Source organism: Megalopta genalis, chromosome 1 (genome assembly GCF_051020955.1).
Source record: "Megalopta genalis isolate 19385.01 chromosome 1, iyMegGena1_principal, whole genome shotgun sequence".
NCBI classification, from domain to species: Eukaryota; Metazoa; Arthropoda; class Insecta; order Hymenoptera; family Halictidae; genus Megalopta; species Megalopta genalis.
The window spans coordinates 30,134,829-30,161,238 of record NC_135013.1 but is presented as its reverse complement, the minus strand read 5'-3'; the positions used below and the strand labels follow the sequence as shown (position 1 = coordinate 30,161,238).

Below are 26,410 nucleotides of genomic sequence, written 5' to 3'. Positions count from 1 at the left end.
CAGCATGCCAGATAATTGGAATTCTACTGCATTTATAAGAATTAATTTATACTTTTATTAATAATATATTTTGATTGCGCACAGCACAAATATATACAAAGTTGCACGTTAGCATATTCTATTCAACTCTTATTCATCTTCTTCCGAATCGTTTTCGCCATCGCTCTCGTCGTCTAATTCTGGCATCGGAAAACGGAGTATTGCTGCTATTCCAGTTACTTGTTCCAATTCTAAATACAAAGAAAAACGTCGCAAGAGTTCTCGAAAAGACATAGAATTATCGCTCATTAAACGTTACATAAATGTAACTTACGTTCACCGGATATATGTAAGCTTGAAAATATTTTTACATCCCCACTAGAGTCTTTCACACCTTCCACTAATTGAACATATTCCTTTCTCAAAGCTACATCTTGACATCTGCATCATTAACAGTAAATAAAATCATACTTATCTCAATAAATTCAAATTTAATTCAATTAAAATATTTCACATTTACCTAAATAATTTGTCGGAAATGAGTAACGTTTCAATGGCTTGTGCTTCATTCGCTTTCTGCACGTGCTTTTTCCCATAAAATGCTCTGCAAGGATCAGTCTGCAATATCATAAAAAATGTTTCCAAAGCTTTTACTTCACCTGCTGCTTTTGTATCAGAAATTCGAGACATCACTGCTGCTTCGGCTAATACTTCTGTTATATTAAATTGTAAAAAGTATTACTATATCATGTTCTGATTGTTTAAAACAATTACTTTACCTTTTAGAGAGTGTTTGAATCCTGAACTAGCATGAACAAGCAAAAATTTAGATTTGTTTTCCAATATCAATTTGTTGTCCGTTTTTATTGCTTGTTCTATCATATAATCCATGTATTGGTCTTTTACAAACCCAGGACTGGCAAGAATAACGCATTTCACAATATCAAAATTGATGTGTCTTAAAATTCCTTGCATAACGTTTTCGTAAAATCGAATTAAACCCTAGAAGTTTTTCAATTATCTTCTACTGAATATACATGCATAAGAGAGTGTACAATACGAGTATGCAATACAACAAAACCTTTTCATGTTGAGAGACATTTCCTTTCCTTTTTCTCGGTATGATTTGGTCTATTTTAGCACGCACTATTGTCATGTTAGAAGTTATCAAACAAATATGAGCTATGCCTTCTTGCATTACCACAGCTGCAACATCTGCATTCTGCGATGAAACATATAATTTTTTCATTAAATATCTGTAAAAAAGTTTTTCACTAGAATGTCTATAAGCGTAATTTACCTGTGTAGGATCACACGCGGTATTAACTCTTTCCAAAGAAATGGAATCCCAATTAGTTTTTATGATTGTGAATTTTCGATTTTGTTCTACATCCAATGTGTGATATGCTCCTGTCTATAAAAAATTACTGTTATACATTGTACACATTTTTTTATACATAGCGTTATTTTTAAATCAAGCATCTAAATTAGTGTTAAAACTAAGAGAAAATATCCCGTGAAAGTCGCATTAAATTTTTTTCAATACTCTGTATATCATACAATTTAGGTCACTTTACCTTAACATATTTATTTTCTTCTACATTTCTACCCTTCAGTCTTAAAACACAGGCTTGTGTATCAAAATCAATGCTCTCTACACATATGGTTAAAGTAGTTCTAACTTTATAGCTATTGGAACTGCCAGTTGATGACTCTGTTTGCACTTTCCTATAAAGAATATAAAATAATATTAGATTCGATTAAATTCTATAATAATCGGTATGTTGGAATAACAAAGAATGATACCTAAACGTGGAACAACTAACAGAATCTCCTTCACTAATGATATTGTATGCATGCCACATATCTTCTGTGTTTTCTGGGACAAGGGACACATGCCTAGGAATTTTTGTGTCATATTAAATATCGATAACCCTTTATAAGAACCACACAATGTAACGGTAGTTCACTCACCCTTCTCCCTCTTTATCGACAAACTTTGATACAAGCTTCATTTTATACGATTCACATATATATTATATCTACAAATTTAAAGCATGTAATTTTTCAATAGCACTTTAATCGGGTTACGTTAACATACATAAAATAATAAAACTATTAGTGTTACCCACGATTTCAAATGTCATGCCTCACCTCGTGTATCATGTTTCAAAGTAGCATTAGTACATGAGATTAGTAAAACGAAACGAAATACAAAATCGGATATAGATTTATTTAACAATCTTTACAAATCGTGTTACATGTGACCTAAGAACCTGTGGTATTGCAGGTTAGGTTGAAATCTGTTCTGGTTAACGTATCAGTCATTGACAAGGGTTGTCTAATTACCTTAGAAATAATTGCACAAGTACGTCATTAAAGAAATCATACTTTCCATGTTTTACGTTTGATTGGAGCAACGTGAAATAAATTGTGCCATATGTCAAACATGATACTTTTCCGGCGATCGACAGTCCCATTCATGGCTCGATTAACAAATTATGTACATTATATGTATCTCTAGAAACAGATTCTTAGATGGCGTAAAATGCTGACGACCCTAAAATTCAGAAATTAACCACCAGAGGGCTAAAAATTGAAATTACAAAATTGATTTTCTCGAAAATTACACCATAGATTCAATCCAAAAATAGATTGAACGATCTTAACGTTTTCTACAACTAGAGATTTATCGAGTCTCAACTAAATTTAATTCACACCTGGAGTCATACTACCTGCTATACTAGTCTGTTAGCAAAGTTCGAAGGCTGCATGTTTTCAGGGGCGCCACCAGCTCCATGTTTATTTTGGCCATTGGGTGATGCCATTTTTGAGAGCCTATAAATCTATAATATCTCTTTGACTAATTTATTGTTTTATGACAGGGGTTCGGCTGAAGAATATCGGATGACTTCCCTGAGAAAATCAGCGTACACAGTTTTCGAAGCTCAGTATTCAGGGATAGAGTACAGTAATCGAAGCACACAGTAACTCATTTTTATAGATCATAGGTACGCAGTACTTTTGACTCCAGAACTTATTTTTTCTTTCTCCTAATATTCAAAGATTTGATATTTGTGTGCTGGGAAAATTTATATTGATAAAAAAAACTTGGAAAAATTTAGCTTTCAATTCTTAAGAGATGTCAATTAAATTGTTAAAGTTGTTTTCGATAGCGAAAACTTCTGAAGTTCGCAAACGACGAATTAGTCGTACCGCTCTCAATGGCACTTGACGTGGCCTAAAGCTCGCCAAAGGCTCCAAGGGGGCCCTAGGAATTACATTATTATCCTTGGTGAGAACATTTTTCTTGACGTCAAACTGCAGGGTCACGACACGAATTTCCATTTTAGGCGATAAGCTTCTAATTGTTTGAGCGCGCGTCGTGTTGTTGAATACGAATGGATCGCACGATTGATTACGCCACAATGCTCGATGCAATCCAATAAAAGTTCTCAGTCATACTTGCAACAACGTGGACATCACTTGTAAATTGAACGAATTCATAAAAAGCAGGTATGCACTTTGATAATTGTGGTCTATTTGTTGTAATTTACGGTGAAATCTATCGAGCTGAAACTGGAGCAAGTGCACGTGTACTTGATAAATGTTCAAACTTATTTTCTCGAAAACAATGCTTCTTATGGAAAAATTTTATTCTACATGTTTTATTCAGTTTTTTCAAGTAGAATCATCCACTGCCCGCTTGTACCATCTGTACATATACGTAAACTTACAGACCAAAAGCACACTGAACGATGTTAATGTTTCCCGCAATGAGAGATTTGTCGCTGTACAATTAAAAGTTGACGCCTAGAGTCATGCAACCTATTATAAGAGCCTATTGGCAAAGTTAAAAGGCTGTATATTTTTGAGGATTTTGTATAATTGAATTATTCATTCATAGTTAAATGATTAATAGGTATGTGTTTAAAAGCATTAAAAATTTGAATTGATATTAATATATAGATTCCATTTTTATTTATTGTTAATATATAAACATATCACATTTATATTATACATATATGTAAATGAAGAATCTGGATAATAATTTATAACAATTGCTAATAAATATTAAAACGCAAGAAAATCTTTGTGCGTTAACATATTTAAATTTTTAAATACTGACTTATTTAAAGTCGCGTCCATCTCTGCGGGTTATCAGCGACTGCATAAGATTGTACATAATGTATATGATTACATTGTGTTAATTGTACTAGTCTAGATTGATAGTATAAGATTAATGTCGCTTAGGAATTTCATAACAGGTTTTATAACTAGTTTTATCGTGTGCTTTCTTGAGGTCATTGGGGAGTTTGTTTTGCCTTCTTTTGCTTAGGTATTTCGGGAAGTCGATTAGGATGTGTGTGTATGACAGTAATTTTCGTGTTGTAGGTGTCACATTCCTTGGATTCTTCTTTTTTAATTAGATTAGCGTGGATGCAATTGCTGTGACCGATTCTTAGTCTCGTTAGTATTACTTGCTTCTTCCTGTTTGTTGAATTTGCAGGACTCTTTTCGAATATACTATCTCAGACCAGGTGTATTGTTGTTGAAAGACGTATTTTTCCATGTCGAATTTCACGCTATTTTAATTTTGTTTTTGAAGATTGCTTTGAGATCTTTATGGGGAGTCAACGGTGTTCCGTCGAATAGTATTTCCAACGTGTCTAATGTTCGCTGTTTTCTATTTAATGCAGCATTTTTCACGATATTTGTTGATCATACTTGGACATGATTTTTTTCATGTTTTTTATACATATACCTTCTATTGAAACAATTTTGATAGCTTCTTTTTTTCATTTAAATCTTTTTCTTTAAGAACTGCTGAAAATACTTGCAGTTCTTTGTCAACTACATTTTCCAATGTAGGATCTAACTCTGCAGCCCTTCTTAAGTCTCTGGTAGCCCCTTCTTCATCCCAAGCTCCTATATACGCTTTACCTCGCCTGTACAAGGCTTTCACATTATCTAATAATTTTAAAATATATCTGTATCTATAATATGTATATGTAGTACCTTTGAATACACATAGGGAAAGAGATTTAACAAACCTGAATCATGTTTAAGGATTGTAGTGCAATGTTCTATAACTGCATAATACTCCTTCAGCATCAATTTACATTGGGAGTAGTTCAAAAGTAATGGTATTTTTAATTCATTCAAAGCCAACCATTCTTTTTCATTGGGTTTCTCGCTATAAATTATATACAACAATTAATAGTATGCATGCCTTGAACATGTGTATACGTATGAAATACTAACGCAAGCATAAGTTGCTCCAACATTCCAATTCCTTTAGCATACACATTGCAAGCTTCTTCATAGTTTTTTTCCTTAAATAATATATTCCCTTTCTCTTTTATTTCTGGGATACTTTTTAGTTTTTCATCTTCTGTCATTTGCCATGATTCCTTTTCATATTCTTCTGGTAGTATAACATTGGTAAGTTCTACAATATAAAATAATTAATTTCAGATATTTTTGTTTTCATAGCTTGAATGTATTTTAGATTATTTACCAATCGTAAATTCTAAATCTTGAGGGCATTTAATAAGTTCATTCAAATCATCGTATCCTATTCCTTCATTTTGTAAAGTTACACCACAACAATGATGTGTATGTTTTTCTGACTGTGTCTTTCCAACTTCCCTCAATGTCTTAGACACGAAAGGATATATTGTGACTAGCTAAATCAATAGAAACCGTTAAAATACTCATTTACAGTTATATGATATTGTTGTACAATTCCATACATACGCTTTTATGTACCCTGAAGCATGCGACTTCTTTTAAAGCCATCATTTGTATAATAACTTCCCATACTTCTAACATGAATTCCTTGCCTAAAATAAGCTCCATTGGTCTACCCATAACTTTACTGTCATCGATTACTGTTTTTTCATGGTCACATTTTGTTGTTCTGAAGTGGAAAACAACCTAAAAATTTAAACATTATTAATATAACAAATAAAAACATTGTGCGATATTATAGCATAGAAAATCAGAATTATTGCATCTGTAATGCATACTTTAGTCCCAGGTACAAACTTAATTGCTTTTGTTCCAACATGAACTACAGTCTTTACTATATAGTCATTGTTCTGCATTTTAGCAATAGGAATAACAATTACAGTCACTTAACAATTCACGTATTTTAATTTCAACCTAGAAAAGTTTCAAATTAAAATTTTAGTACCATGATAAATCACAAAACCTTATTATACGAGTAAATAACAATAAATACTTGTAAATAATCTTACAACTCAAGCTATAAGATTTGGGACGACGATGTATATACATATAAAATTGAATAAATATACTTATTTTTCAGTTGTCAATTTTATTCGTTTTACTTAATGCGATAACTTCATTTTTTCCGTTTTTCTCTTTTTCTTTTCCATACGTTTTTACGCTTATATCATGTTATACTCTAACAGTAACAGGCTACGCACTCGTGATGACGAAGCTAGAGATAACCATAAATTGAGAGCACAATTTTGTACCGTTAAGCGAAAAATTGCACATTCTCTAGTTTATATGTTTTGGAGTGTGCCGTTGAAAAATAGCCAGATCTTTTTTCAAATGTATCGTCAGTGAAATATTATCGAATCATTTGGTTATCAATAACTAAGGAAGAATTCCTTGCATAGATAGTACATAAACAGTACTGCTGAGTAAGATTCATAACATAATTTTGAGTACTATATACAGAAAATTTTACAACTCGATTTTACGATAAATGAATTTATGATTTATGATAAATTGAACATCGCGTGCTGTCGATGTACGTATAATTTACTGTCGATCAAATAAACGTGAACGTATTCCACGTGTATATGGTACTTGAAAAGGCTATACTTTTCTAAAAAAGCAGTGACGTAATAAAAGAAATACTTTGCAAGGTACGATGATTCGTATTTTTACATTGCACTTTGTTCATATAATGAATTGTACACTATTTCATTTTAGTCTTTACTGGAGAAAACATAGTTACTTTCAATAAAGACAAATTGTTTGGAACTGCAAGTTAAAAAAGAAGAGTGTTACTAATACATACAAAGGAGGTTCTTTGTACTTAATTAGGATATTAATCATTAATCTTTTTCTAGCCAGATGAGTACAGTTAACAAAACTACTACTTCTACTGACAGTATAAATGGACAAAATAAACGAGGTAAGCCAACACTATTATTATTGCAATCTTTTGTGATAAAATTTTAACGAAATGTGTAATCAATTTTCAGACGTTGAGGAAATTACAATCCCTGTGCCATGGGGTCACATAAGTGGTCAGTTAATTTTTAAGTTTCTTATTATAACTCTCAAGATAATAGAAAAAAAGTTCTATTCTTTTAAGAAGGTTTAAAAAATTTAATCAATTCAATAATACTAAATTCAGGCCGATTGTGGGGATCAATGGAACATGAACCAATAGTTGCATTACACGGATGGCAGGACAACTGTGGGAGTTTTGATAATTTAATTCCTTTGTTACCTCATGATATATCTGTACTTTGCCTGGATATGCCTGGACATGGATTATCTTCTCATTACCAAAAAAGTCAGTACTATTATCTTTATTGGGATGGTATAATTCTACTCCGTAGAATTGTAAAACATTTCAAATGGAACAAGGTTAGTCTAATGCTATTGCTCTATAATTTGTTAGTTATCCTTTGATTACTAGTTAACTTCTGTTATATCATTTTATTACATGAAACAAAAGTACTAGTTCTAATATGTAGTATGCATATGCATGCATAGTAGTTATTATTATGAACAAATATCTAGTTAATTATTTATTACTTTTCCCAGATAAAATTACTTGGACATTCCTTGGGAGGAGCAATAGCTTTCTTATATGCTGCATCATTTCCCGATGATGTGGAGTTTGTCATTAGTATAGACATTGCAGGTCCTACTGTAAAAAACTCAACAAAAACTGCTGCTATGACTGGTGCTATAGTTGATAAGTTTTTAACTTATGAGAAACATGATAATGAACATGTTCCATCCTATACATACGATGAAGCACTTGATTTAGTAGAGGATGCTTATCATGGTTCTGTAAGCAAAGAAAGTGCAACAGTATTAATGAAACGTGGTGTGCGTCCCACGTATGATTCCCAGCGGTACTGCTTTTCACGGGACACACGATTGAAGGTAATAGATGTGTAATTATTTTGGAGCTACTTCAATAAAATCCATAGAATATTATGTACAATAATATATACATCCAATCGTTTAGATTGCTGGATTGGGCATGCCAGATAATTTGGAATTTGTGCTTGCATATGCAGGCAGAATAAAATGTGCTTATCTCAACATTCGTGCTTCGAAAGGATTGAAATATGATAATCCAGATGATTACAAATTAACCTTAGATAAAATAAAAGTAGGTTCCACAAAATTTGAATATCACGAAGTTGAAGGAACTCACCACGTTCACTTAAACAATCCTGAAAGAGTTGCACCAATCATCAGCAACTTCCTACGTACTTAATGACGAAACAGTTTAGAAAATAAACTATAAAACTGGATTATAGTTGGTTAATTAACAAATTAGTTACGTGAAAGTTATATTAATTACACAATACTAATTCATACGTTCCAATTTACATTAGAGTATGAATGAATTAGATATCAATTCTAATAGTCTTCTTTATGTTGTCTTCAAATTTTGGATGGTTTATACCAGATGGATTTAATTTAGATAAATTGTAGCGTTTTGTATCGGTATATTTGGTAGATAAATATACACGCACAAACATTATTTATTGAAAGTATAATATTTATTAGAAGTAGCAACTAAATAATGGATCATATTTTTTAAGGATATACGAAAACTGTCCACGTTTTCGTTTCCGTCAATGTTCCGTTGAAAAAGAAAAATAGCATTACTGGTTTTAGATAAAATTTAATTTGCGCTGCTTCTATTTGTTTGACTGTGCGTCAGGAGTTAAAAATAAACTCAATGGTAATAAATATAATTCCATACAAAGACCCCGAAGGTTGTCTTTACTGAGACGAATGATGCACTACTTCTTTTTTTTAATGGACATTGCGTTTAGCTGGTCATAACGATAATGTATTAATACATCAATAATGCGCAGCGGAAAATTTTACCAGTTTATGCTTCCATAGACAACACGATGATAAAAAAAAACTTTGAAGCGATATTCGCTATCATTACGTTCCTTTTGTATGTTAAAATTCCCTTAAACTATTTTTTAAAAGAAACGAAATAAGAAGAATGTTCCATGGCGGGTTCCACGTGTATTTATAGATATACCTAATGTAATTTATTAAAATAAATAAAAGAATTATGAGAAAGAATTAATTGGTGGTTTAATTTTATCCGTTAAAAATCCAGTTACGGATTGTAACGTGTTCAGGTGTTATGAAACACTGTGTTGCCATCGAGACAGAGTTACAAAAGAAACGATGTATGGCAGAGATAAAGAAGCTGTTGATACAGATGTTTCATGTAGTATACAATGCTCGTACCGAACAATTTCTTGACTAGTTTACTCAGTTGCCAGTAACGATGCCACGTAGAAATAAAATAAAACTATGTACTAAGACTTGATCCGTTCCAGTTATTACGTGTCAGTTCTTTCTAAATTTTTGATCGGTATAGAACGATCAAGGAGAAAAATACATATAGAACGCGTGTTTATGCCTTATCGAGCAGCCAGTAAAAGAAGATCGAGTAGCAACCGGCAGGTTAAAACATTTTGTAGATAATCAGTATTCAAGGCAACTCGACAAAGTAAATATCGGTAACTTTCGTGCGATAGTGCATATCTTTGAATGTCTCAATTCAATGTTATCGTAATATTATATGCGAATAATAATAGTAACACGTTCCGATGATCTGGTAAAAGTCGAAATCTGAACTTTTTTTTCGCTTGTATTCGTGGATGGAATTTAACGCGACGATATTACACGGGGCTTTTTGTCGAATTATTGGTTTAGGTTGTTATCAGGCAACTCCTGAAACGAACTTATCCTATCGTACATACACGTTCTGCGTGTCAGTAATTACGAGCGACGATAATACTGTCGCACGTAGAAAACGAACTTGAATATTCCATTCCGCCAGGTGAATACCGTTTGCAGTTGTCAACGTGTTCTCCTTTCGCATTCTTGGTGGAACGAATCGGCTCCTTGTGTTGTAAAAAAATTTTGTTCACTGCTGCATTGTTTCACCGTATCGTAAGTAAGCAATCTTTTTTTGTAATACGAAATTACATAACGACCAAGATAGCGTGATTTCGGGATCACGGTACCATCTGCTTCAAATTGCCTCTGTGTAATATTTAATTTACAGGTTTTTCCTCCTTTCGTCGCCAGTTCAGCCTCGCCGTTTTAGTTGTCGGTCTGATCGATCGATCCCAACGATCAATAAACTTTTCACTTGAAAGTTTGTTCGTTCGGCTCGAGTTATCAGATCGAGGAAGAACGTACTTCACTCTCCGAGATGCCATTGACACGCTGTTACGAAAAATCCGATCTTCGATTCTGTTTCTGGAGGTGTTTTCTATATTCTACTGCGCGTTGCTCTAATTCTCGATCCGTTGGTGTATAAGCTGCGTAAGTCCTCAACCGCGCTTTTGCAAGTTCCAGGTCCTGTTCATAAAATATTGATTTTAATTTAACATACCTCTCTTCAATGATACTCTTGTTACGATTTAATTTTATCTAATAAGAAAAAGCCCATGCTCTTGCTGACCACGTCATCCACAATTAGTCCACCATAAGACGTTCCGAAACTGTGTTCAACGAACGTTGTTTAGCGATACTGTACCTTTAAGAATTTGTGATTACGTGTCAAGGATTCCTCCGAGTTTATGCGGAAAATGGGCGTCAGAACTTGTTCCAAATGTCTTTCGTGTTGCAGTTTCTCCGAAGAAACCTTACGTGCATGGACATTATCGGCCTGCATCGTCATCGTTAGTATTTAAGACGTTTATATAACTGTCCTATTTTACTTATGCATAACTTTTAATCCTACATTGGCGTGAATAATTTGGAAAATGCACTTTAAAATGCATTGTAAGTTACATATTGCATATATGTGTATAAATTGGGACCGAGATTTCCGTTGCTTACTGTTTTGCGCTTTTCATGTTCCTCAGGCGACGGATCAATCGATACTGTGAAACCGTCGTTAACCAGAATGGACGAATTAATTCGTCAGCTGCGTCCGATTGTGTGTCCTCTCCACGTTTATCAAATTATTTATTTACCAAGCGATAAACAATCAAGACAAATACAGCGACTAAATAAAGCTCTTTTGTATCTGAAATAATGGTATGAAACTTACTTAATTCTCTGTGTACGTGGTACCTGGTTTCTATAGAAATACATATTGTATTCGTGGCAACAATCAATATCGACGCCCGCATCGAATGACCGAGCATTCGCATATGCAACACACACGTGTAATTTCAAGGATGTGAAGGAATTTTTATTACACTCTCATGTAACTTAAATAAATTATATTCAGTAGACTGATATTCATAATCTTAAATATGAAATGTTCTTATATCTCCGAGTATGTTAAAAATGTATCTACGTTTCAATAATACATTTTACTGGATGGTCATAAAATTTTTTTTTTTCAAACCCTCCTTATTGGTTCATTCATTCTTCTAAAGTTTGAGATGTTGGCTATAACAGAATGTCTAAATTAAACGTTCAATTTTGATTTGGGATATAGAACAGACTTAATGTACTTACCAGAATGTATATGTGACTTGGTATCGACCGCTCGATCACTTCCGAAATGCGTGCTTTACTTACTTTGTGTTCCTCATCTATAAAACATACGAAAAGAAAAGAAACATTTGATATTCGAGCAATAAGCATACAACATGCTGTAAAAATATTACCTGAAGGAACGGTCAAGAACAGAGTTGGAAGTTGTACAAAACCAGCTACAAGAGGACGAAGAATCCACTCAACCTTTCTTTCATTTTTGGGAAGTATGTAAATATCCACCTAACGTTAATCATATGATTAGTTACTATACATACATACATACATATATATTGTATTTTTATAAAATTACGTACTTGTTTCTGACCAGCAAACATAAACGCGTCACTAGCTTCCATGATCAATCGTAATTTAATCATGTAATCAGAATGATTTTTGATAAAATATGATACAAGTAGCGGTGTTCGTACCCAACCATGAGGTGGTAGTTTAGCTTCTAAACCAATTACTGCATCTTCAACCCATAAAGGTGCTAAGGTTACACTGCTACTAGTTTCTAACGCATTTTCATCGTTAGCACTAAAACGTATTTAATATTAGTAAAATGTTTTACCCTAATACAGTTCAAACAATAATTTTGTACCGTTTCCATTTAATTGTGTATACTCCAGTACTGGTAGGTTGTTCACTTCCGGTTTTTGGTATCAGACAGTACGAATCTGTTCCCGTTTCGCCCTCAGTCAATGTGATCCCAGCTAAAATGGATACTGATTGGTCTGCACTCTCTCTTGCTATGGAATCACCCTGCATAATAATACGTTTTACAATAACATGAAATGGAAGTTTTAAGCAACAGTATAATATACAAATATTATTTACTAGTTCTATAGAAGTACTAATAATGTTTATTGGCCACGGAGAAACGCAGGATATGTGAGGCATTATTATAAAAGGTTCATTAATGAAACCTTTCGTCATTGGTTCAAACAAACTTGTATAAAATAATGTTGACACTTCAAACGGTTTCGTGACTGATAGCGAATACGTTAATTCTTTAGCTCCTTTTATTTCTTCACATTTTGAATAAACAACCTGTAATTATGAAATTATATATTATATGGATTTACATGAAAATGTTTTTTAACGAATGTTTACCTTTATGTGAATATTTCTATCGCCAACTTTGTGTGCTCTTAAGTATACTGTTTCATTCGAACTACAATTTTTTTCTAGGTCCCCGATTGGTATTGATATAAGTGATTGTTTGTTAAGCATTGTTAAACTTAATTCCGCTATAAATTGAATAAAATTAATAAGGTCTAATTAGAATTACATAATATTTATATTATATCGTCATCAACGTACTTGATTGTTCAATTGCTCCATCAGATACGAGCGACACATTTAATAATGCGGATGATAAATTTTCATTAGCAGTAACAAATATTTTAATAGGAAACCATTCTCCTAAAAGTGCTGGACTGCTGGATTCTGCACTTATATTTAGACTAGATTCTTCTTGTTTAATTTCTGCAGTGACTAGTGGTTGTATAAGTTCAAATTCTCCTCTGCTGTTATAAATATGAAATGTGTCAGATTTTTAAAATGATATGCACATAGAAATGTTTTGGTTCAATCGTACCGGAGCTGCTGTATTTCGGGATATAGACGACTCAAAAAATTTGTTTCCCTTCCAACAGCAGAGAACCTCAGAGCAATACAACAAACTGTATCGTTGCCCATATATAATGAAATAGTAGTGATGCGTATTTCGCTTCCATTAGTAGTTTTCGGTGCTTGAAATTGATAAAGAAGTTTCTTCATCTCTTTTCCATTAAAAGTAAGATTACTGTTTTCAGCATCGGTGATAGTAAGTTCTGACGAGTATCCGGGGTTACCAATTGTTATTGATACTTTAGAAAATTCTATAGTACCACAGTACAAATTCCTGAAAGAGAAATCTTATTAAATTAAATGTTTAAATTTATAATATTTGCACGAACATGATTTATAGATCAGTTACCTGATTATGACTTCTACGCTAACTACGGAGTTAACAGCATATTTTGGTTGCAAGAATCGTGCTTTAACTTCCACAAATGAACTCATATTATTATCATCGATTGTAAATACAATTGGTTCTGCTTTGTTGAACTCAGTTTTCCACTTTTCCAATGCTGGAAGTTTCACATCATCGGGTAAATTAGGTTCTGGATTCGGAGGTTTCTTCTATCGTTTCCGAGAAATAATTTAATTAATTATAGGCTACTGTATGCAACGATGTTCATCTGTAAGCTTATCTTACATTAAGTATATTTATGACGTTATTGTACACTGCAGCTTTGTAATCTTCCGAGAACGTAGTGGAGGGTCCCAATGCTTCAAATGCTAATGTGATGTAGTCTTGAATGCTCGTGGAAAGATACGCCGCTCTCAACGCATTCTTTAAGATATTTGTAATTAAGACGGGCCATCGTTCCCCGTGATATTCCCACAACATGTGCATCAACAATCTGGCCAATCAAATTTTATGATTTTGATGTTAAGTTATGAAAATAGTCTAGAGGGAATAATGTTAGGATCAATCAATTTTGACTTATGAGTGATATAAAGTCTTGTAGGTGGTTTCCAAATAATTTTGGTTTATAGCTTTTCGATGAATGTAGTAATAGCCCAACTCCAACTTACGTGAGTACTTTCCCATAATCCTTCGAATTATAATACTCTTCAGCCATTTGTACCACTGAAACAAGATCATAATGCTATATGCAGTTTACCAGATTAAAATTTTTAAATGAATATACTTTACCTAGTACCCTCCTCATTCTTGGACATCTATACACTTTGAATTGGGAAATTGCATTTCCTAACAGAGCAATAATTACTTTCTGAAAGTGAAATACTGATTATACATATGCCTAATCAAATTTAAAACATAATAAATAATATAAGAATGTCTTACCGAATGATCTACTAATTTTTCTTTGTACTGTAAAGCCTGTACAGCAATTGTTTCTTTTGCAGAGTCTGCAGGTTCTGCACTTAATTTTTCTGGACGCCATGGACGTTGTCCATAAAACTCCAGTTTGTCTTCTCCAAGCAGTGGATCTGGATCTGGGTAACTGTTAATATTCTAAAAGACATATATGTACATATAAGCAAGAGGCATTTAAAGCTTTTATATAAATATGTGTGAATTATAATACTTTACATACTTGACATAGTTCTTTACAAGCTGCTTGTCTAAAGCTTGCATGTTGAGCTGCTAATTGAAAATAATACCCAGGGTGCTGGATTTGGAGAGCTGGAAGTCCCTGATGAATAGCTTCATCAAATAACTCGGCAAATGTAGAGAACTGACTACACATCCATGCATGATGTTCAAATATAAGTTCTTTTGGACCAGTCATCAGTTTGAATCTGTATTACAATATTTATTTGTGCTACAGTGCGAATTAATTACTATATTTGAATTAAAACTTTGAATGCTTACCTGTCTGTGTGATGTTTAAACTGTGCTATCGCTTCTTTAGCAATATTTAAATTAAATAATATTTTACATAGTTTGTAGTTGATAAACCAAGCAACAATTTTAACTTCCAATGCATTTGCATCTTTCAGTTTTATTTCAGACAAATTAGTATATGCTTGCTCATAGTGCCTATGCAGAAATTTTAATTTTCAATTACAAAGGATCTATATGTATACTGACATCTATTAACACTTACTTCTTTGCTAAAGTTTGATCTTGCTTGAGTTCATTTAAGAATGCCATTTTGAAGTGGTGACGTACAAAGAGATGTTGGTGTACAGTTTTATCAAGTTGATCTCTATGTCCTTTGACAGTTTTATACTCGTGATGATAAAAATTTTGTGCTAGATCAAACAATGCATTCTCCAATCTGCAAGTATAAACACTTAAGTAAACATCATGTAATAAAGTAATTGAAAAATTAACTTATATTAATCACCTAGATGTGTAGCCTAATAAATGATTTCCATGTGGTAGAATGTATAATAATTTTGGTGGTAGCTCGCATGCACCACAAACAGCTGTAGCTCTCTCAGTAGCCAAAGCATCTTCAGAACCTGGAGGAGGCTGGGTACATTGTTGTATAAGTACCACAGCTATTTTTGTGTTTCTACCTTCCAAAGCGTTCCTGATAATTACAGATAATTGTATACTACTATTGCATAAGAAGGACATTATTGTAATCAATATGATTACTACCTAAGTGTTTGTACTTTGGATGCACACTCTAATTTCTTATCATTCCATTGCGGATCATTCCAATCTAAATCATAAAATACAACAACTACGGCTGGGATTTCATTAAGGTATTTATTCATCCAATTACGCTTCAATATTCCTTTCGGTTTGTACCATTCATATAAATTACGCTGCAATATACGGTTAATTAATATATTTGCTCTTTCAACTTATGTCAATTATATTGAATGACATTTACCTTGGGTTTGACTCTGGGGAATTGATGTGCAGGGCTTAGCAATTTAAATTGAATCACAGTATTTTCTAATCTGCGATTATTACTAAATGCATCCCAGATAGAACGATGCACTGGATTTGCAATATCTAAACCAGTTAAACCAATAAGAGCCAATGGCTTAGTCGTTAATTCTATTGGTAACTCAAACATAATTCAGTTTTTCTTGCAAAAACAATAATATTTTATCTGTAACAAAACTAAAAGTATTTAAGATGAACTGATAATTCTGTGTTTCGTTTAATTCTAATATTAATTTCAAAGTTCTTCTCTTTAGATATTCAATTATATTCCCGCACACATACCTATTCTTTTTGTCAATGCATTACATCGAGGAAATTACAGTTAAATTAAGTTTACTGTACAATAAAACGACGCTGCTCGATGTAGGTGCGTGCAATTTGACAGTTTAGGTTATGTACTATTATTTGATGATGTTGTGTAGGCGACTAGTGGCGTCATCTAGAATCATCAACACACCATATAACACTTGTGAATTGAATTTTTTGGCGGTATTCTCCTTGGCGGTACTGATTAATAGAAAAATAATTTGTATAAAATTTGAGCTCGATCAGATAATGGGAAACCATTTCCCCGAAGCTCGTTCGCATTAAAATAATTAATTAAATGCTCATAAAATCGATTTTCTAGAATATCTTTTGAATTATTGATTATGTCAAAAAATGTGTTATAGAAAACTTGGACAGATTGCGTCTTTTATGTCCTATTACATACTTTCCACGCACATCGAAAAATTTTACAGAAAAATTATTAGAAAGCATGAAGAAAATGAAAAATATTGTCCTCAATTTTGGATATTAAAGTGTTTCGATTATTTCTGATCAATAAAGATTAAATAAATGTGTATAAGCTTTCAAATACACATTTTTCCGTTATTCGATCGAGTTCAAAGTTTCCACAGATTATTTTGCTATTCATTGAAACCATTCTGAAGGAGGTATGGCAAAAAGATTTTAAAAATAATTCATGAAGAGTAGATAAGAGTCACCTTAGTAAATACTCTTGTACTTTCTACGATAGAAACATTCCACTCTGCCAATGAATCTGTGTGACTATCTAAAAATATACAAAATGTTCGGAGCACATTTGATAAATATGCAATATTGAAATTCCTGTTCAAACACATTTTCGTGCCAACAGGAATCATTATGAAAATTCTTAGATTCAAGTTAATAAAATTATTATTCTCAATGCATTCAATAAAATAGGCAAACATTTCTATTATCAGGAATTCAGTAGCTGCCTCGAATAATGATATAGCGAAATGTCGTTTCTCTCTTCCACCTGTAACGATCATAAACTTACATAAGAAAAATTGCAATGCGCAATCCATGACCAAATTTGATATCTTAATATCCTAAATGCTATTGCATTTCACCGTTGTTTGCTCGATAATAAATTATAAGATAAGATCGCGTATTTTGCAATACATTGTGTTGACCAAGCTAAACGATGTCACCGTTTAGTGTCATTATTTTCGTGGAATTTCTTTTTCTTCGATGATTTAACAGTTTCACCTGTAACATTGAGTGGTGCATATTGTTTGTTCATGCGAACACCGACACAGGTGCTTCAAGAATGGCTATAAAAGACAGGCGAGTAATGGCAGTCTCTTTTAGTGCTAACATAGCCACGATGAAGTTATCACTTATATTATTGTTGCTTGGCTTCGTAGATTGGTCTGTGCAAACAATAGACCTATTGAGAGTTAGCACGATATCAGGTCCAGTGGTAGGCTACCGTAAATCCAGCTACAATGCTTACGAGGGCATCCCTTACGCGCGACCCCCTGTCAAGAAACTTCGATTTCGGGTACGTAAACGAAGTATTTCGTAAATTAATGTCATTCGCGAACAAAAGTATTTCCAGTTGACAAATGTTGCAAATTTAACCGCGAGCTTTAATATGGAGTACTTTCATCCACTACTTTCCCGGTTTTATTTGATCATAATGGTGTTTTATCGGTATTATTATTACATTTCACAGCCCCCTAAACCGGCGAAAAGATGGCGGCTGGAATTGAACGTCACGCAGAAGGCTGCCGATTGCGTGCAAAATCGCTGGACAGAAAATGGGTATCAGGTTGTCGGTAAAGAGGACTGCTTATACCTAAACGTTTATGTGCGGCCTCAATTAATTACAAAGCCGATACTGCCGGTGATGGTATGGTTCCAAGGCGGGGTCTATTCCAGTGGTAACGAAGTGGACGAGAGTCTTCTAATGAAGGCAAACATAGCTTTGGTCGTTGTCAACTACCGTGTGGGACCACTCGGTAAGCATCTAGGATAAAAATGATTCTTTTTATTAATCTTCCGACGTTCGTGCAATCTAACATTTTCACAGTATCGTGAAGTCGAAGTATCTTTATTATTATTAACTTATTTATCTCTAAAAATGATAAATTTTGTTAAGGATTCCTTAGCACCGGCGATTACGTGGTGCCCGGAAATATGGGACTCAAGGATCAAAGTATGGCACTGCTGTGGGTGTCGGACAATATTGCATTCTTCGGCGGTAATCCCAAAAGTGTCACTATCTTTGGCTTGAATTCTGGAGCTGCGAGTGTCCACTATCATTATATGTCGCCCCTCAGTGCCGGACTATTCCACAGTACGTTGTTGCAATATTCGCCAGGAGGTTCATAATAATTCCGAAATAAACTCTCGTATCTTTATCGCGCAGGAGGAATATCGATAAGTGGTGTTGCACTAGATTCCTGGTCGCAAACTGAACATGCGCGAGAAAAGGCTCTACGCTTGGGTGCTCTACTAAATTGTTCCACGGAATCGTCACACTGTCTTGTGAAGTGCTTGCGCAAACGATCAGTGGAACTTATATTGAAAACTGTTGCCGAAATATGGGTAAAGTTGATAAAAATGTAGTCATTATTTTATTTTCCGTACACCACATCATTTTATACATTTTTGCTACGAATTTCCTTGTGAAAAAGCATGACAAGAAATTATTAAAAAAAACGGATATATTTTTCAGCAATTGATAGAGCAAAATATTGATTCTAGTGTAAAGAGAAACAATTACTTTTCTACGATATATTTCATAGTGTGACTCGTTTAGATCTGTAGATAATTTCAAGAAAAATATAAACATAGAAATGAAACAAGATAATTCAATTGAGATTTGATGATAGAATTGAAATATTCGATCAGAATTAATAATTCGAATGTATTTTTCAAACTAAAGCTTTGGTTACATAACCCGTTCGTACCCTTCGGCCCAGTCGTTGAGAAACAAAAGTGTCAACATCCTTTCATCAACGCTACTCCCATCGAAATCATGACTAGAGGCGACCTGTTGGACGTACCGTGGATCGCCAGTGTCACTTCCGGGGAGGGCTTATATCCTGCAGCAGGTAAATTAAGCTTCGTGACGAAATTCGCAATCTTATCTCGCATTTTACGTAGAGAATGAATCTTGTTTTCGCAGAATTTGTGGCGAATGACGTTTTGTTGAAGCAGTTGAATGACAACTGGCAAGATATCGCACCGTATCTGCTCGATTACAACGATACCTTGCCGCCCAGTCAGCAGAAAGAAGTGGCGTTAAAGATCCGGCAACATTATCTAGGATCGAAACAGATCTCTAGCCAAACCGTGGAGCCTTTGATTCAATTGATCGGCGACAGGTTGTCCGCGGTCAACTTCGAGAAAGCTGCCAGGTTGCAAGCCAAAGTGAATAAGAGCCCAGTCTGGACCTACTATTACTCGTACAGAGCCACTCACAGCGGAAGCGAGTTGATTAGCCACTCGAATAAAAACTTCGGTACTTATTTCACAAATATTCGTTAACTATTATGGAAGCAGAATGATTAATTCGGGATCGTTGTCTGCTGGCAGACTTTTAGGGTTTATATCATTTTTAAATGGTTCAACAATGGCTCCCATTAATTATTCGAGCTCTCCTTGAACGAGAATAATTTCCTAAAAAATGATGACTATAATTATATTAGAAGTTAAAGGAATTTGTTTGCTAGACGTGCGAGTGAAATTTGGAAAAATTGTAACTAGCGGTAAAAATATTGAAAGCTGTTTTTTTACATTGCTGTTTTGTAGATTTGTATGTTATATATGTTCTGAAAATTTCATCGAATATTAAATGGGGGCCATTCCATGGATAGGGGAGGGTAAATTCATAGATATTTGTCGTGTACAATATTCGCCTGTGTATTCACAATTAATTTCAGTGAGCTTACTTTTTCTGATTAGGTGTCACCCCGGGTGACGATATTGGCCTCATCCTCGATCCTGTACTGTCGGATATAAAGCTGCTTCAATTAAAGGATAAAACGATGCAAGCCAAGATATTTGAATTATATACTTCATTTGCCATATTGGGGTACGTAAAATTCCAAATAATTTACTTGTCCGTTTTTGTGTTACACAAACTTTTTAATAGGAATGTCCAGGAACTGGATAATACTTAGAGTCATTTTCTTTTAATATTAATTCAATTAATTCTTCAACGAGTTCGATTAATTCATTGAAGAGACACTCCAAGATAAAAAAAAATCGAGATCAAAGAATTGTTCTAAAAAAATCATATGTACTTCACGCTTTTCAACTAGTTGTTCACATATTGATATGAACATTTTAGCGTACCGAAGATTGGACTTTCTAAATGGAAGCAAGTGGATCCTCGTGATGTATCATTTAATTATTTGAACATAAAGAATCCGTTACTTGTGAGCGGCATGGAAGCCAGTTTCGACTTTGCGGAAAAGAGTTTCTGGGAAACGATCGACTTCGACGAAAATAAATTATAAGATACTAGGCGAATTAATGATGTGAGGGACAACGCCTAGAACTGAATTTTCCTTTAACGTTACAAAATAAAAGTGCTTAATTAATTTCGTAACTTTGTCTTAATTGTTCAATAATTGTATTTTAAGGTAAGCAATGAAACGAACATGTGTGTTTCAAATATAATAATTGCAGAGCTAAGAGAATGGTTTGTGGGTACAGAATTCTCTCTCTCTCTCTCTCTCTCTCTTCAGGGGAATTTTCTGCATCCACATTAGACCATAAAAGCCCATTTATTGTGATTCCTGCCGTAAATAAAAGCTCCTCAATTAACTTGTGCTGTAGTATCCTCGCTAAAAAAGCTTCTCAAATATCGGTTACGATGAGTCCGACACGGGAATGGTAATGGGGCTTCTGCGTTCCCATTTTTGGACGACGACATAATACATTGTTCCGGTGAAAATAATTGCGAGACCATGATATTAATTAAAACTTAAGGAGAAGTTAACCGAGTAGAAATCGAAACTCTGCAGAACTATTACAGGATTCTGTAATAATATTCTCCAATGGATTCTCTAATTACCGAAATATATTTTATAATCCCTAATCTCTAAGGGCTGTAACTTATCCAAATGAATTTAGCTTATATAGACGCAGCAATACTATTAATTCGCGCATACAATTAAAATAATAAAGAAATCGAAGACAATTTTATTTGTCGCATCGAATAACAATTTCAACCTATATATTCGTTTACGCAACGACGGAGGAACAGGATGTAGAAAGGATACATGCAGGCTTGACATACAAAATCGTTTATTCATATAAAAGGACACTTTATACTAGCACGTACTGTCAAAAAACTAGCCTACTTCCATACAGTCGGTACCACCGAGAATATTCCCGGCTCGCTCGTTTCTTCGTGTATCACATATTATTATTATACGCGTCAAACGATAACGGATTATGTTAAGAACAAAAAAAAAAGGAGATAACTCTTACTGTTGTAGTAGATCAAGTATGTAGGGCACAGAAAGAAGAAGAAGGAAATGATAAACAAGACGAAGAAGAAGAAGAAGTCGGAGAAGTAAGAAAGAAAATGGAACAGAGAATCGTCTGTAAACAGAATATCCATCACGAGCATCGAGTATATTCGCGTACTGAGCGCCATATTGGATTCGCTATTCACAGCATGATCAATTTTAATCCGCTCAGCTTCCGTTCAGTATTAAATAATTCGTCAGTGGACCATGTTACGCCCGAAGACTATTGGCACCAGATGAAAATTGGTCATTCTGTGCATAAATATTACATTACGTTCATGTATATTTATATTTATATATATATTTTATATATATATATATTTATATTATATTTATATAAAGTGGATTGCTCTTTATATAAATATCATATTTTGTATAAAGTCGCGTGGATCGCCGTGCTGACAAAAGGAATGGTTTCGTCAGCACAGGACCCAGTCCATCATCGTTATTTAATTACATGCATCCTATGTGTTCACCATAATTAATACATCTTACGCTATTGTTACATGTATATCATATAAACGTGGCGGCGTAACATTTTCGATACTCGATTACTTTCATTACACTATTCGCTATGGGTGGTTTCTGCGGATAATTACGTTATAAATATATTTTAGGCTCTCTCGACTAATCGCCGGCATCGTTAGCCCCGGGGAAGAACCGATTCGATTAAGCGAGTAAGTACCTAATCACGATCCGGCCGATCGAACGTGGAAGTGCACGATTAACGGTGTTCGTGGTTTATTCGTTCGCGGATCGGGGAAGCCCTTTCGTGTTGGTAACTTGAACGACGGCGTTGATTCGTAGATTACCATTCGAGAGAAATGAAAAAAAAAAAGAAGGAGAAAGCTGTGCGTTCCGAAAGAATCGCAATGCTTCCGCGGGCGGTTCCGGGCATCCGAGCATCCGAGCAATCTCGCGGGAAGGGTTGTAAATATACAAAGGCGCGTTCGGGGGGGGGGGGGGTGGTTGTGATCAGGACAGAGAATCGTTGTTGTGTCAACGGTCGAAAATAGACTATAAATGCTGTGTAAAATCATCACCGGAAAAAGTCTTTGTCTCGCGCGCAACGTCTCGGACGCCGTCAACCGACTCGGCTGAACACGCGAGGGTGCATCGCCAGGAGCTTTTCTCTCTCCTCCTCCTTCTCCTCCTCCTTCCAATTGCCGCAGAGAACGAAATGAAAAACAAACACACACACAAACGGGATGGAATTTCGGAAGAAACGTATCATCAGCTTTATTATCGAGGTGCGCGTAAAATACGCCAAAAGAAAAGAAAAGAAAAAAAATTACGAAATGCGTGGATCCTCGAGACAGTAACAATATGGCCGCTTGCATCACGATCGCGGTGTCGCCATCGTGTATTAATCGTGTTTCAAATCGACACAGTTTCGTTATATCATCGTTCTCCGCGCGCTTCGTCGGTGATGAAAAACGCGTTTCATCGCGTCGTGGTTCGTCCGCGGCGGAACAGACACCCTGGGCTGTGTTAACAACGAGCGCGTACACAAGGGGCGAAGTGAGAAAAGAACGAAGTGAGAAAGAGAGAGGCGGAGGTTTTTTGTCGCGGTCGCCATCGTCCTCCTCCGCGGCTCGGTGCTATTGGGAAGACAGCTCTGTTGGGCTCGTCGTCGTCATCGGACTCATAAATACAGACAGTATGCGCAGTATTTCGTGCGACGATAATACGGTTTCGATTCGATTACACCTAGAAAAAAGAAAAAAAAAACGTTCCAGGGGCCCCGTTTCTGTTCCGGAGTCTCGAAGCGTGACGCTCTCTTTTCGTTCTCGGCTGACCCCAACCGACCCCCCGGGACGGTGTGCGTGCTCAACATGGCGGATCGTATCAGATTAATTGACTGTTTTTTCACTGATATATCTCGGTGCCCGGGGTGTGCGCGGGCGGAGGCGGGGAACGGGTAAATTAGAGAGACCCGATCGGCACGCGACACTTCGAGACTGGAGGAACCGCGGAGGGGGCCCCCGCGATCGTTCGCCTGTAGACAATCACACATCTCGTACAAACGCATAGAACATCGTTTTCTTTAAGTAATTAATTATTAGGAGGGTACAGTGCATATAAAGAATCGTATAAATGTATATATTTATATTTATATATATATTTGTGTATATATATATATATAATGACGCCAGCTCGCCGGAGAAGCAATTTCGCTATCGGTCCTCCGCGCGAGCCGCTGTTTGAGCTTTGAGATACGCGTACCTTTCGTCGTGTCTTTCCTTCTTCCTTTCTTTCTTTCTTTCTTTCTTTCTTTCTTTCTTCCCTTCCTTCGTGTTACTTTTTTTTTTCCTGTTCACCATTTCTCGCTCTATTCTTCTGCTCTATCGACATATAAATGTATCCCATGCACACACGCACGCACGCACGCGCACCCGAACGCGATCAAGTTTATTGCACGGGGGAATAATTATCGGTCGCGATAAGAGCGATTCCGTTCGTCGCGCGAGCAACGCAGGGGGCGGAGGGGGACGATCGCAGCCGTGTCTTTGAGGAAGCAAGCTGATGTTGAACGCGGTTAAAACGACCGACAGCCAGAGAACGGTCTGGGGCACCCTGCGTCGATCGCGCGACCGATCGCCTCGGATCATCGTGGTCCCGAGCTTTCAGCAGCGGTGTCGTAAGAGCAACGAATATATTCCCGACACGTTCGATCGCGCGAGAGAAACCAGCGGGTCTCTTGGTTCCGTTACGCGAAATTCCTTCCGTTCCGTCTTCTAACGAAGACGAATCCGCCGATTCTCCCTCGTGCGATCGTCGGTCGCTGTTACAACGTCCACTGCGCTCACAGGAAATCGTGTTCGACGTGTACCAAATGTATCATTAGCATACGTGTTCTATCTTTCTCTTTTTTTTTGTCTTCTTTTTCGTTTTTCCGTCATGCTTCAATTCCTTTTGGTTCGCCGAAACCGAGTTTTTACCCTTTGTTTTACCCTTCACCAATTTTTGCATGTTTTTTTGTTGTTTTTGTTTCGCGCGCGATTTAGATCCTAATGATGATTTCCTAATGGCGATAACGAAACTCTCTGAACGACGACGATCGTGGCCGGAATCAGCGCCGATTGGCTGCCACACGAAACGAAAGTAGTGCCGCTGTTTCTTTCAGCACTGACGAAGGCACAGTCATAAGTCTCGTACGTTCGGCAACAGTTTTCCTATTATAATTTCTTTTCCTCTCTGTTTCTCCTCTCCCGCGACCGTCGTTTCTACTCGTACAAAAAAATGGCGTGGGACGTGGAACTATCACGAAATATTCTTCACTATCCCGTCTCCCGTTCCACCGGTTCCTCTCGTTCCGTCACGTTTGGCACCAGAAAACGAGCCTCGCAGCTAAATTCCATTTTCTTTTTTCGTTTTTTCTCTTTTTCTCTTTTTTTCTTTTTTATACATCGCTTAAAGTCCCTTTCTTTCCGTTTCACCGTTCCGATTCGGTATCTCTCTCTCTCGCTCTCTCGCTCTCTCTCTCTCTCGCTCTCTCTCACACTCTCTCGCGCGTGCTCTATCCTTATTTCCTATCTCTCTTTCCTCCCTCCTGCTTGTTCTCTCTTTATATAACATAATATAATATTATAATATAAACGTTTACGTTTTGGCCACTCAGTTCGTGTTCGCCGAAGCACAATTATTGTCTGTGGTTCTGCGACATTTCGATAGTTTAGAATATTCGTTTAAATTCACTTTTATACAACACTGTTTCCTCCTCTAGGCTTCCTCGTGTCTACTCCTCTGCAGAAGATCCCCGGGATCGTGTTCGCCGGCTCATCTCCTCCTTCTGGCCGTGGCCGCCGCGATCATCTGCCTGAGCATCGGCTCCGCGCTGCACACTCGTGGCTCGCACTTCATGTTTCCGTCGCCGCCGCAACTGAAATTCAACGATTAGTTCATTTAGCCGCTCTTTCAAGCTTCGGAATCGTTTACAAACACGATGTCTTGTCGCAGCATCCGAAGACGCGGTTCGATTATTTCTTAGGCTGAGTCGCCAGATACGTCGTGTATCTCTTGTTAAAAAAGCGTCCCCGATTTTATTATAGCGTATCGTTCGTTCATTACTTTGATCGTTTGATCGAGTCGTTATTCTGATCAGTCGGAAATAATTTATCCATATTCTTAATCCATAGATAAGCCCATACCCGCGGTTCGGTGGTAAACGAAAAAGTTCTCCAAGCATTAATTACAGCAGATAGCACTGTCGTAATTCTCAATTAAAAAATAGTTTCACTATAACTATTATATATATATATATATATATATATATATATATATATATATTTATATTTCTATATATTTATTATATAGAAATTATATATATTATATATATTATATTTATATTTCTATATTTCTATATATATATTTCTAA

The 26,410-nt window shown here is 35.6% G+C and overlaps 7 protein-coding genes and 1 long non-coding RNA gene across 18 annotated transcripts in view; 3 read left to right on the top strand and 5 right to left on the bottom strand.

Annotated features, from left to right (window-relative positions):
• Positions 1-31: 31 nt before the first annotated feature.
• Positions 32-2,659, bottom strand: LOC117217991 (protein pelota). 6 transcript variants are annotated; one of them, XM_076525191.1, is made up of 11 exons: positions 2,329-2,468; positions 2,134-2,255; positions 1,954-2,021; positions 1,786-1,878; positions 1,557-1,707; positions 1,280-1,393; positions 1,061-1,201; positions 759-981; positions 500-692; positions 314-420; positions 32-230 (listed from the first exon to the last, which is right to left on the bottom strand). In XM_076525191.1, the coding sequence occupies exons 3-11, from the start codon at positions 1,992-1,994 to the stop codon at positions 130-132; spliced, it is 1,164 nt and encodes a 387-aa protein (XP_076381306.1). In that variant the 5' UTR covers positions 1,995-2,021; positions 2,134-2,255; positions 2,329-2,468; the 3' UTR covers positions 32-129. The 6 variants fall into 6 exon arrangements, with proteins under 6 accessions (XP_076381306.1, XP_076381302.1, XP_033321841.1 ...); XM_076525187.1 differs by having other exon boundaries at positions 1,954-2,255; XM_033465950.2 differs by having other exon boundaries at positions 2,112-2,465.
• Positions 2,660-3,242: 583 nt separating this feature from the next.
• On the top strand, positions 3,243-9,318 carry LOC117217992 (putative serine hydrolase). 3 transcript variants are annotated; one of them, XM_076525220.1, is made up of 6 exons: positions 3,243-3,495; positions 7,092-7,156; positions 7,227-7,271; positions 7,382-7,617; positions 7,798-8,145; positions 8,231-9,318. In XM_076525220.1, exons 2-6 carry the CDS (start codon positions 7,096-7,098, stop codon positions 8,483-8,485), a joined length of 945 nt encoding a protein of 314 aa, XP_076381335.1. In that variant the 5' UTR covers positions 3,243-3,495; positions 7,092-7,095; the 3' UTR covers positions 8,486-9,318. The 3 variants fall into 3 exon arrangements, with proteins under 3 accessions (XP_076381335.1, XP_033321847.1, XP_033321849.1); XM_033465956.2 differs by lacking the exon at positions 3,243-3,495 and adding an exon at positions 6,744-6,884; XM_033465958.2 differs by lacking the exon at positions 3,243-3,495 and adding an exon at positions 6,753-6,884 and having other exon boundaries at positions 7,096-7,156.
• LOC143260267 (AH receptor-interacting protein-like) lies at positions 3,932-6,381 on the bottom strand. Of its 2 annotated transcripts, none has more exons than XM_076525201.1 (7): positions 6,243-6,381; positions 6,012-6,147; positions 5,740-5,919; positions 5,501-5,669; positions 5,245-5,431; positions 5,034-5,176; positions 3,932-4,950 (listed from the first exon to the last, which is right to left on the bottom strand). In XM_076525201.1, the coding sequence occupies exons 2-7, from the start codon at positions 6,087-6,089 to the stop codon at positions 4,748-4,750; spliced, it is 960 nt and encodes a 319-aa protein (XP_076381316.1). In that variant the 5' UTR covers positions 6,090-6,147; positions 6,243-6,381; the 3' UTR covers positions 3,932-4,747. The 2 variants fall into 2 exon arrangements, with proteins under 2 accessions (XP_076381316.1, XP_076381319.1); XM_076525204.1 differs by having other exon boundaries at positions 6,227-6,361.
• On the bottom strand, positions 9,306-10,936 carry LOC143260268 (uncharacterized). The gene is made up of 2 exons (XM_076525231.1): positions 10,793-10,936; positions 9,306-10,614 (listed from the first exon to the last, which is right to left on the bottom strand). Exons 1-2 carry the CDS (start codon positions 10,934-10,936, stop codon positions 10,483-10,485), a joined length of 276 nt encoding a protein of 91 aa, XP_076381346.1. The 3' UTR covers positions 9,306-10,482.
• On the top strand, positions 10,439-11,296 carry LOC117217993 (uncharacterized). Its single transcript, XR_004489682.2, has 2 exons — positions 10,439-10,578; positions 10,886-11,296. It is a non-coding gene; the product is annotated as an uncharacterized LOC117217993 (long non-coding RNA).
• A 175-nt stretch (positions 11,297-11,471) lies between these two features.
• Positions 11,472-16,646, bottom strand: gry (trafficking protein particle complex subunit 11 gry). 3 transcript variants are annotated; one of them, XM_033465943.2, is made up of 21 exons: positions 16,517-16,646; positions 16,176-16,400; positions 15,938-16,107; positions 15,678-15,866; positions 15,435-15,608; positions 15,200-15,367; positions 14,922-15,126; positions 14,669-14,839; positions 14,516-14,594; positions 14,395-14,449; positions 14,012-14,219; positions 13,730-13,935; positions 13,349-13,654; positions 13,072-13,277; positions 12,862-12,998; positions 12,586-12,798; positions 12,350-12,510; positions 12,063-12,285; positions 11,880-11,988; positions 11,728-11,804; positions 11,472-11,658 (listed from the first exon to the last, which is right to left on the bottom strand). In XM_033465943.2, exons 2-21 carry the CDS (start codon positions 16,362-16,364, stop codon positions 11,632-11,634), a joined length of 3,273 nt encoding a protein of 1,090 aa, XP_033321834.1. In that variant the 5' UTR covers positions 16,365-16,400; positions 16,517-16,646; the 3' UTR covers positions 11,472-11,631. The 3 variants fall into 3 exon arrangements, with proteins under 3 accessions (XP_033321834.1, XP_033321837.1, XP_033321835.1); XM_033465946.2 differs by having other exon boundaries at positions 13,072-13,274; XM_033465944.2 differs by having other exon boundaries at positions 16,176-16,411; positions 16,517-16,641.
• A 1,149-nt stretch (positions 16,647-17,795) lies between these two features.
• Est-6 (venom carboxylesterase-6) lies at positions 17,796-21,104 on the top strand. Its single transcript, XM_033465948.2, has 8 exons — positions 17,796-18,044; positions 18,219-18,504; positions 18,645-18,842; positions 18,915-19,093; positions 19,434-19,602; positions 19,677-20,012; positions 20,456-20,585; positions 20,844-21,104. Exons 1-8 carry the CDS (start codon positions 17,811-17,813, stop codon positions 21,010-21,012), a joined length of 1,701 nt encoding a protein of 566 aa, XP_033321839.2. The 5' UTR covers positions 17,796-17,810; the 3' UTR covers positions 21,013-21,104.
• Positions 21,105-24,283: 3,179 nt separating this feature from the next.
• LOC117217987 (uncharacterized) overlaps positions 24,284-26,410 on the bottom strand; it is an 85,359-nt gene continuing 83,232 nt past the window's right edge. Inside the window, exon 7 of the mRNA XM_033465942.2 lies at positions 24,284-25,915. Coding sequence (XP_033321833.2) covers positions 25,813-25,915 — 103 coding nt within the window. The 3' untranslated portion in view covers positions 24,284-25,812. The remainder of the gene's footprint in view (positions 25,916-26,410) is intronic.

Bases quoted from the DNA above. Each gene is read 5' to 3' on its own strand.
- LOC117217991 (XM_076525187.1), bottom strand. From the start codon at position 1,994: ATGAAGCTTGTATCAAAGTTTGTCGATAAAGAGGGAGAAGG. The intron at 1,394-1,556 runs GTAAAGTGACCT...AATTTTTTATAG, and splicing joins AAGAAAATAAATATGTTAAG to ACAGGAGCATATCACACATT. The intron at 1,202-1,279 runs GTAAATTACGCT...GTTTCATCGCAG, and splicing joins CCGCGTGTGATCCTACACAG to AATGCAGATGTTGCAGCTGT.
- LOC143260267 (XM_076525201.1), bottom strand. From the start codon at position 6,089: ATGCAGAACAATGACTATATAGTAAAGACTGTAGTTCATGTTGGAACA. The intron at 5,920-6,011 runs GTATGCATTACA...TTAAATTTTTAG, and splicing joins AGTTTGTACCTGGGACTAAA to GTTGTTTTCCACTTCAGAAC. The intron at 5,432-5,500 runs GTAAATAATCTA...TTTATATTGTAG, and splicing joins AGATTTAGAATTTACGATTG to AACTTACCAATGTTATACTA.
- LOC117217992 (XM_076525220.1), top strand. From the start codon at position 7,096: ATGAGTACAGTTAACAAAACTACTACTTCTACTGACAGTATAAATGGA. The intron at 7,157-7,226 runs GTAAGCCAACAC...ATCAATTTTCAG, and splicing joins AAATGGACAAAATAAACGAG to ACGTTGAGGAAATTACAATC. The intron at 7,618-7,797 runs GTTAGTCTAATG...TACTTTTCCCAG, and splicing joins AACATTTCAAATGGAACAAG to ATAAAATTACTTGGACATTC.
- LOC143260268 (XM_076525231.1), bottom strand. From the start codon at position 10,936: ATGACGATGCAGGCCGATAATGTCCATGCACGTAAGGTTTCTTCGGAG. The intron at 10,615-10,792 runs GTACAGTATCGC...TTTTATGAACAG, and splicing joins GTAATCACAAATTCTTAAAG to GACCTGGAACTTGCAAAAGC.
- gry (XM_033465943.2), bottom strand. From the start codon at position 16,364: ATGTTTGAGTTACCAATAGAATTAACGACTAAGCCATTGGCTCTTATT. The intron at 14,840-14,921 runs GTATGTAAAGTA...TATGTCTTTTAG, and splicing joins CTTGTAAAGAACTATGTCAA to AATATTAACAGTTACCCAGA. The intron at 12,999-13,071 runs GTACGTTGATGA...TTCAATTTATAG, and splicing joins TGGAGCAATTGAACAATCAA to CGGAATTAAGTTTAACAATG.
- Est-6 (XM_033465948.2), top strand. From the start codon at position 17,811: ATGGCTATAAAAGACAGGCGAGTAATGGCAGTCTCTTTTAGTGCTAAC. The intron at 18,045-18,218 runs GTACGTAAACGA...TACATTTCACAG, and splicing joins TCAAGAAACTTCGATTTCGG to CCCCCTAAACCGGCGAAAAG. The intron at 19,094-19,433 runs GTAAAGTTGATA...TTCAAACTAAAG, and splicing joins AAACTGTTGCCGAAATATGG to CTTTGGTTACATAACCCGTT.